The following is a 9,616-nucleotide window of genomic DNA, read 5'->3' on the forward strand; positions in this document are numbered from 1 at the left end:
TGGCAACGAAATGGGAAGAAATGTGAATGACAGATATAGTGATGCCAATGATGTGTGTATGCATGAACCTGAAAACTTGGTGTGTGTGACCACCATAGAGAGACACATGCACATACCATGTGATAGTTTGTTCTTATGTGTATATGTATGTATGTATGTATGTATGTATGTATGTATGTATGCGTGTGCGTGGTTTTTCTTTTGAATATGGGGGGCCAAAAATGTAAATTGGGAAATTGAATGAAACTGATGCTTATTGCACAAAACTGCCTTTTGCAGACCCATCTTCAGGGTTTAGGGTTCGTACGCAGCTAGGGATCAGCAACGGCTCGGCTCTAGCCTATACCGTTTTGCTAAACCGGCTTAGCGGCTTGGCTTAGGCTTGAGCCTGGACAAACGGCTCAAACCGGTTAAGCCGTTTATGTGATTTAATAGTAGAGTAGAAAAAAAACTTAGAAATTAGACGGTTAGAAACTTGAGAGAGAGAGACTGTTGGAGCCTGTATACTACAGAGTGGACGACGACGACCTCCTGCTGCCTGCAGCCTACACGCCTTCAGGTAATCACTGAAATTCTTTTAATCACTGATTCACTGATCCTCTTCGGCACTCACAACCTTTAAGTTCTTTGATGATGGCCGTTGATCTCTTCCCGTGATGATCTTCTTCTTCGATAGTAGCCACTGATATTTTCCCCCAATTTATCCGGCCAAAAATTGGGTCTATGTCGCATGCCCATGACATGCAAAGCTTAGTTTCCAGCTTTTTATCCCACCCAAATTGCTTCTCAAAGCAAACACTTCTTGAAAGCCAAGAATGTGAATGATGTATACTTTCCTCTTCTCTAATTATATAATGCAATTGTTGCGTCTTGGGTGGAATCATTAGAGGTTTTTGTGTACAATTATTATCCAACGGGAGAACCCCATAGAACAAGTCATCATATGAGCACAGCATACTCACTTTTTCTTTTTCATCTTCTTCTTTAATACAATCATTTTCCCTACCTTTTATGGCTTCCCTTTTTTTATCTGCTACAGCGGATTCATTTTCCTTATCTAACATATTGGATTGATTTGTGGGAGGAGGATGTGATAATGTATGTTTGGTAACAGCAATTTGATAGAAGCATTGATTTTATTAATGAGTATGGGGCTATTAAATAGTCAGATACAAGATATGAAAAGTTATTTGGGATATGAACGGTTATTTCTGGATTCATGTGAATTAGTGTTCACATTCTCCCTATCTTTTGCTAGAATTATAAGTTATGGCTATTTCTATTTGAAGCTACATTAGTAAGTCCAATAGCTTTGCAGCAAAATTCGAATTTGGGTTTTGGTACTGCTTTTGTAAGAAAATCAGCAACTTGTTGATTTGTAGGAGTATAATTGATGACGAGGATTGGTTGATCTTCTTTGTTTCTTCTATCCCTCTCCGTTTTTATTATTTTATTATTGATTATTTTTGTATGTTTAGGATTGTGAAAACGACATCCTTTCTTGCCAAAATGGCCACCATTGTCGATAAAAAATTTGTTTGGTCGCTCAATCTTCTAGTTTATTTCTGGTTGCATTGGGTACATAGGAGTATGCTGTACTGCCAAAGATCTTTAGGTGAGAAAGATCAGGTTTGATACCTGACCATTTTTTTGAATGGTGAGTGTTGTTGTAGGCAGTCTGTTTTGTAAATAGCAGGCTGTTGCCACAGCTTCTTCCCAAAAGGAGTTTGGGAGGTTTGCAGTTTTTAACATTGATCAAGCAGCATCCATGAGTGTTCTATTCTTTCTTTCGGCTTCTCTGTTTTGTTGAGGATGATGTGATGTGGTTGTCTGATGCAGGATTCCTTGTCATTGTAGTATGTTATCGAATTCTTTCAAAGTGAATTCGCCTCCATTATCACTTCATAGGATTTTGATTTTTTGATTTAGTTGGTTTTCAACAAGATTTTCGTTGGCTAAGAAATGGGATAGGGCATCAGATTTCTTTTTGAGGAAAGTGATGGTGGTGTAGTGTGTGTAGTCATCAATAAACGTGAGAAAGTAAAGAGATCCGGCGAGGGAGGGAGTCAACATTGGTTCACATAGATCAGTGTGGATAAGTTTTAGGGGATTTGTTATGTATTGGATTGAATGAGGATATGGATTGGAGGTCATTTTTCCGAAGAGGCATCCTTCGAAAAAGGGTAGTTGAGTGAAAGGACCTATTATTCCATCGGCAAGGTTGTGTGTTCGAATCTTATGAAGGGCTTGAAGATGTGGGTGACCTAGGTCTCATATACAAAGTATATGTACACCATTTGAGGGTATTTTGAATTCCTGTGTCATGGATTTGATGAAAGACATTTGATATTTTGATCGGTGTGATGGGAATTGGGTATAGGTTTTGTTTTTTGAAACAAGGGATTGTATAAGATGTACCATTTGTGAGTTGAGATTGGAAGAGACAGGAATTATCTTTGAAGGTTAGTGTATAATTGCATTCTGTTGCCTGACTTACAGATTAAAGGTTCTTTGTGAGTCCTGGTACAAAGTAAACTCTATAGATGTGAAGATGATTGTTGTTTGGTAGACTGAAGGTGAGGGTACCACATCCTTTTGCTTGCCTGGTGCTGTTTTCTCCAAGGTGGACATCTCGGGGTGTGGTAAGCTCTTTGTATTGTGTTAGATTCGTTTTGTTGAATGTCATATGATGGGTGGCGCCGGTATCTAGGTACCACGAAAAGTCTAAACCTACTGTGTTGGTTAAAGTGATGTCGAATAGATACATTTCTTCACCTCATGATGGTGGATTTTGTTGAAGTTGTGCCATCCTAGCTTGAGGTCGTTGGTCTGCTTCTTGTTGTTTTGTTCGACATTCTCTTTCCAAGTGACCTTGTCTATTGCAATAATTGCATGTCATTGCTTTAATGCTGTGATAATTGGATGTGTTTCTTTGCTTGGTTCTGCAGTCTTTTTCCCAGTGACCTGGTCTGTTGCAGTAATTACAGAGAGATTGTCTTTGGTTTTGGTGGTTGTAATTGTTCTGATGATTAAGCTTGATAGATTTGTTGAATCTATGAGGTTGTTGTTGTTGGCTAGACATCAGAATGGTGGTCGCCATTGCTATTGGAATTGTTCGTTGGTTCAGGTTGTTGTTGGTGAGCTTGGTGAAGGCATATTCTTGGCGCATTTTGTTGACCATGACTGTAAAAATGTTTCAAAATCATCACCCTCTTGCATGTGGAAGGTTGTGAGTTGACAAAACAGAGCGATGGCATGGATTGTGTCGGTCTTTTCATATTGTTCGCTTAGACATTCCCATATTTTGTTGGCGGTTTCTTGGTTTGAAATGAGGTACATAAGTGAATCTGCTACATGGAATTGGATTTTGGATTGTGCTTCAAGACCCTTATCTTGCCATGCATGAATATCTGGATCATCATTGTCAGGTTTGGCTTTGCTTCCATCAATGTATGCCCATAGATGTAGTCTGCGCAAATAAATTTTCATCCGTATTTGCAATGGGTGATAATTTCCAGCTCCGGTTAGTCTGTCAATTCGGATAGATCTGGATACTGATGTGAAGGATGGTGTTTTACCAGCAATGATGTCTGGGTTTTCGACTGTGGCCATAATTGGTTTTGTTTTATTTATTTATTTTTGAAGTAAAATTTGAGTTTATGAGTTAAGTGTTTCTTATTGTGGGTAGTTTGTGATGTTGATGGTTTCTTTTATTGTCGTTTCTGTTTGCTGTTTTTTTGTTCTTGTTTCTGCTGCTGCTGATTTGAACTTGCTGATTGCTGTTGATTTTGAACGCTCTGATTGCTGTCGATCTTGAACGCTCTGATACCATGTGATAATGTATGTTTGATAATGTATGTTTGTTAATAGCAATTCGATAGAAGCGTTGATTTTATTAATGAGTATGGGAGTCGGGACTATTAAATAGTCAGACACAAGATATGAAAAATTATTTGGGATATGAACGGTTATTTCTGGATTCATGTGAATTAGTGTTCACAGAGGAGAGGAGGGAGGAAGAGAGAGAGGTTCATAGAGACGAGGCCGAGTGAAGAAAGCTCAGATTAAGGTGGCAAGGCCGAGGGCAAGCCATGTCCATATGCTAGCAAGCAAGGTGTCTTGTAGAAGCAGGGAAATTGGCATGCATGTCTCCATAGCCATCATATATTTGTATCTGAGATGTTGTTGAGGTTGAGGGGAAGAAGAATAATGGTGAGGTACACAAACCGGTTCATAAACCGCTTTAGGCTAACCGGTTTAGGGATCGGTTTGGTTTGGTTTGGTTCAGGTTTGAGAACCCTAAAACGGTTTAAGACTAAACCGTTTTAGGGTTCTCAAACCTGAACCAAACCAAACCAAACCAAACGGATCCCTAGTGTGTGGTATCGATAAACCTTGTGTTTCTTTTTTCGATTGACTGGACAAGGAAGAAGTTAAAAAAAAACTTGATGTAACTGTAGATGCATAAATGTATCACCACTAATTTCGGCATTAGTATATATATGTATGTGTGCGATTCTAATTCCTGTGTTGATTTCATGCAATTTTCATGTGAACTTAAAGATCCACATTTTGATTATTTTTTTTCATCATGTACATGGACCCACTCATTAACATCAGGTTTGTTTATTTTATTACTTATTACTTCCACTTTTATCTTTGCATAGTATAGTGTAGTACTTGTAGGAGCAGAGTATCGTGTTTGTGTTATATATGTACATATTAGGGCAAAACACCCCTGTTATTGCTGTTTTTGTAACGTTTGGAAACTTAGAGACATTTGTTTCGGCAAATACCCAAAACGTCAGGGGGTATCTTGCCGGATTTCTCCTCTTGTTTTTTAATCACATGATGTTGTGATTGTTTCTTTCTCATTGTGCAGGCCTTTGGATTATTTGTCAAATGAATGAATATGATTTTTCCATATGAGGATTTGAGCCTAGTGAATGATATGAAATGTAGTAGTAATTGTATGGAATGATAGGTTTACACAGATTAATCATGCTTGAATGGTTATTATAGTAAACTCAATTGATATTGTTTAGCTTCTGCTGTTTAGACACTTAAAGAATGTGTGGTTTTGCATTTTTGAAGCTGCAATACAATGGCTCATGTTCAAAACTGACAACATTGTGCTTGATAAGGTTCATCAACTAATTCAAAACGACAAACAATTTTTCTCCATCAACGTTTTGTAATTCACTGGTAAATATTTATAGTTGTTATTTCTTTCTACTTCATCTATAATATAAACATCGATCACCTCCTAGTTGCAAACGTTTGTTTACTGAATGTTTTATCATTTTTCACTCATCAATTTATATGCACATATGTAAAGTTTTTTTTTGTTGTTTTGTTTCATCTATGAAATAAACAACATATATGTCCCCCAATGAGACTCTTGCAATTTTAGGCAATATTTATGTTGGCATAATATTGTGTAATTCCTTGCAGATAATAATGTCCAGTGTCTTTTGAATAATAATATACAATGTTGTCTGTATGGTCATAAATGTCTCTTGTATGTATAACAATACAGTATCTTTTGTATAAGAATACTATCTCTTTTTGTATAACAATACTATGTCTTTTGTATAAGACTACCATGTCTTTTATGGAAGGAAGAAGAAGAAGAAGAATTTATACATTGAGAATTCTGTGGTTGCTTCATTTGAGAAGGGTCTATTATAACTTTGATGACGTTTGACCTCATGCCAACAAAATTGTGTTAATGAATAATTGTATTATGCTCTGCTTTTATTACATGACTGAGATACATTGATACAACATTATTGACTTAATTGAATGATTAGATATGTTTTCTTTATGTGTTAGCTTTTGTGACATGAATATATGTAATAAGATTGTTAAATCTTATGTCAAATTTAAAGGTCTTTCTTTTAAGAAAATAAGATGGGCGATGGAATGATATGGAACGATATCAAGGCTTTGGAGGCTCTTTTAACACCTGCAGGATCCTCAGAGGTGCTGGTCCTATCATTTTTAAATCCATTTTCAATTAAATATTGTAATTTAACAAACTATTGCTGTCTAATTTATTTTGCTATAAGTATGAGTTTAAACTTAATTTTCATGTAATTATATAGCCTAAACTTCAACCACGCAGATATAAATAATTTTTACAGATAAATGATCATATTATTTGAATTTCTGTATATATCTATCTATCTATCTATAATATTTAGGTAACTTTCCCCAAAGTAAGATATTATTATCTTTTGGTTTTCCTGTCCTTTGTGTATTGATGCATTATACCTACATTCACGCAATCACAATAGAAATGCTTATTGCAGCAAATGTGTACCTAATTTTATTACAACCATAGATTGTGTAGAGAGGAAATATGTTATTCCTTTTTGAAATATTTTCAGATTGGAAATGCAATGGGATATTGAAATTTTCATGGATATAAACACTTCAATGAATTTCTCATGGAGAAAATGTTCTCAAATAACCGTCACGAATCTCTAAGGTCATTTTTTGCTTTTTTGTATTGGAGAAGGGAAGATGGGAATGGTTCTATAATAATAGAGCAAAAAGTGATTGCTGCAACACCTTTTTCCCCTGATTAGATTGAATAATTTGAATAATACTCCCTCAACTGAAAGATGGGCAAAGATCTGCATAACTTTTAGAAAGGGCTAGATTTAAAATGAAAATATCAATGATGTATTCATCCCCTCATGATTTCCCTCAATTGCCTTCATCTTCATTTTTGGAAAAAAATGTCTAGAAATGATGGAGAATAGAAGATTGGTTATACTAAATGGTATGTATGGTCTAGCCAATAGTGAGTGTGCAACATGCCTACCCACCACTGGAGCAGAAAGTGTTACTGATTACGAGTTAATAAGTGAACAAGATGACCAAATGTTCAAATCCCTCTGTTTAGGAAACCTAATTGAATGAACTACAAGCTATGTATATGTAAACACCAATCGAAATCACATAGAGACACGGGAAAACATTGTGAAAAAACCAAGGAGAGAAGGCTTTAAACTATACCATGAAAAATCAGATACATTAGTTTCCATTACATTAGGCTAAACTTGAACTCTTTTGGGGCCATTTAGCTTTATAGAGAGTGGAGAGCAGTGAATCAGCATGAAGCTCCCATGGGGAAGAAATCAAGGTTTTGTTATTTCAAATTAAGAATTTCCCTCAATATCCATGCTGAGGAATTTGAATAAAATTGGGTGTACTCTTACACAAACCAAGTGTGTGATATTTAATTGTGAGAAGCAGAGAATTGAGATTTTCGCCTACAAACTTTCCAAGATTACTACATCTCTCTCCCTTTTTCTTCTGAGGAAGTTTGAAAAAATAAAAAGCATTTGTTCCTCTATACTGTAACATTTCTACAGGAAGATAGAAGTTTGTGTCCAAAGAAGAAAGCAGTTACTACTCCAGCTGCAATTGCAAATAAAAAATCCAAGAATAAAGGACTTGGTAAATGAAATTAGTAAATAACCTTTAAAATGAATGTCAATGAAAACAATGATAATCAACTGAAAATGCATGGTCATAATACACAATCAATGTATATATCACAGAGAAAGGATGTTCACAAGCTCATTGAAAAGCTTGAGAGCACAATGGAATGATTATAAATAGAACATAATATAGTTTCAATTTTCATTGCGGCATCTCACATATCAAAGCTTCTTATTTTATGATAAGGATTTAGTGAAACTCTAGCATGGATTTCACACGAGGCCAAATCATCAGATTTTACCTTCTTTTTTATATTAAGTGATCAGTTTAACTATTTCTTTGAAAAATTATGACTCAATGAAGATGTTGATCGCATGTCATGTCATTACCTACTGTGGTACATAGCATATTCACATGTATATCTCCAGTATATTATGTATAAATATATAATGTTTTACATTATTTCTGACTCTTTCTATATGTAGCACATACATATGCATATCTATAATTATGCATTAATATATAATGGTGTGCATTGTGAAGATGATGACGTTAAACTTGTCAGGCATTGCAGTATTTGCACACATTTTTTTCCACATTATTTTGCTTATTTCTTTGAGTTGGAATTTTTACTTTTATTGCTCTTTGGCTGCCCTGAGTTATTTCTATTTGAATTGATGAAAACCTATTTGTTAATGCATACCGTGTAGATGATTTTTGATGTTTTAAATGAATAACTTTTTTTGGGCTCTAACCGACCAACCAACCAACCTACAGAAACATCAGAGCAAACTGTTGAGAAGTTGGATCCAGACCTTGAGTTTGGAGACAGATATGGCAGAATTCAACCTGAGTAACGAACTACCCAATATTTATTGAATAGAGAAAAGCTTTCTAGATTCTACTCTCTATATCTTGCCTAGTATTTCTTTTTGCATTTATTTCTACAAGAAAACCCCATTAGACATGACAATGTTGAAATATAGGATTGCATTTCTTAGATGTTACAAATAGTGTGAAGATATTTATTTGATCTTGTCAATTGTAAAAGTATATAATACATGATGTGTGTTTATGTAAGCAAAATATGTATTTGTTTTACAGGTATGACATCATATACAAACAAGATGTTAGTGCTTCTGATGTCTACCTTCAGATGGTGAGCACTGAAAAAATTCTTCTAAAAAAGAACAAATAGATTTGTCTTCATTCATTACAGTAGGTTTAAAAAGATGTCAGAATCAAATATTCAAACATATTAATAATGTTTTTTTTCCTCCACTTCATTAAATAAATAAATAAATTCATATTTCTGAACTTAAAATAAAAACTGTGAAAATACAGAAAAAACTGTGAATTTACCAATTCCCTAAATAAATAAATAAATAAATATATGTATGTATGTATGTATGTATGTATGTATTCCTTCAAATGCTGTTATCGCATACCACATTTTAGTTTGATTCCTTTCATGTCTTTGTAGAGTGAGAAGAATCCATCATCACTTTGTTGCGATGTTATGGTTTTACGAGTTAAACTCCCTCAAACAGAGTGTGCATCTGATATTCAGTTGGATTTGAGATCAACATATATAAAGCTCAGCACTAATCTATAGTATGTGCCTCTCACCCACACTTTGAGTCTTTTTGTAAGTTTTTGGCTCTCAAAAATTTACAGCCTTATGCAATGATCTCCATAAATTGGTACTTTATTATGAACTTCAGCTTTCTGGCGCTATATCTACCATATCCAACAAAGCATGAAGAATGTAATGCCAAATGGGAAGTTGACACAGAGAAACTCATCATAACCATGCCGATTGTTAGAGAATCCATTTTTTGACATTTATTCGTTTTAACCTACAATTCTGGAGTATTGGCAGTACAAATATCTCTAACATTGTGACAAAGATGAGAAACCCCCTAATTTCCAATGTAATGTTCATGTAAGGAAGACATATAACTTAAATGTTTATTGGACTTCTACCTCCCCTTGAAAAGTTGCAATCTTTGACCTCTACTGGATATGAAGATGCTCATTTGATGTGACTTTTGGGGTTTTGTATCATCCTGAACTTGCTGTAATTTGTAAAATTGACATGTGAATCATGACTTATTTGGATATTTCTTTTTAAGATGCTGTAAGAAGCTTGCAGTGCTTT

The 9,616-nt window shown here is 34.9% G+C and overlaps 1 protein-coding gene across 4 annotated transcripts; it reads left to right on the forward strand.

The window, feature by feature from the left end:
• Positions 1 to 488: 488 nt before the first annotated feature.
• Positions 489 to 9,583, forward strand: LOC147852037 (uncharacterized). Of its 4 annotated transcripts, XM_087333945.1 has the most exons (8): positions 489 to 559; positions 5,095 to 5,205; positions 5,892 to 5,985; positions 7,386 to 7,470; positions 8,233 to 8,308; positions 8,560 to 8,614; positions 8,939 to 9,069; positions 9,180 to 9,583. In XM_087333945.1, the coding sequence occupies exons 3-8, from the start codon at positions 5,914 to 5,916 to the stop codon at positions 9,295 to 9,297; spliced, it is 537 nt and encodes a 178-aa protein (XP_087190071.1). In that variant the 5' UTR covers positions 489 to 559; positions 5,095 to 5,205; positions 5,892 to 5,913; the 3' UTR covers positions 9,298 to 9,583. The 4 variants fall into 4 exon arrangements, with proteins under 4 accessions (XP_087190071.1, XP_087190072.1, XP_087190074.1 ...); XM_087333946.1 differs by lacking the exon at positions 489 to 559 and having other exon boundaries at positions 4,382 to 5,205; positions 5,906 to 5,985; XM_087333948.1 differs by lacking the exons at positions 489 to 559; positions 7,386 to 7,470 and having other exon boundaries at positions 4,458 to 5,205; positions 5,906 to 5,985.
• Positions 9,584 to 9,616: the final 33 nt, after the last annotated feature.

The sequence above is a fragment of the Azolla caroliniana genome, unplaced genomic scaffold, assembly GCF_043228905.1.
Source record: "Azolla caroliniana isolate FFs.n. ecotype wild unplaced genomic scaffold, voAzoCaro1.0.p SCAF_18, whole genome shotgun sequence".
Taxonomy (NCBI): Eukaryota; Viridiplantae; Streptophyta; class Polypodiopsida; order Salviniales; family Salviniaceae; genus Azolla; species Azolla caroliniana.

What these genes read in the sequence shown, in the direction of transcription:
- LOC147852037 (XM_087333945.1), top strand. Translation starts at nt 5,914, where the DNA reads ATGGGCGATGGAATGATATGGAACGATATCAAGGCTTTGGAGGCTCTT. An exon ending in TATGGCAGAATTCAACCTGA is followed by an intron (nt 8,309 to 8,559) that starts GTAACGAACTAC and finishes TTTGTTTTACAG; the next exon opens with GTATGACATCATATACAAAC. An exon ending in CTGATGTCTACCTTCAGATG is followed by an intron (nt 8,615 to 8,938) that starts GTGAGCACTGAA and finishes ATGTCTTTGTAG; the next exon opens with AGTGAGAAGAATCCATCATC.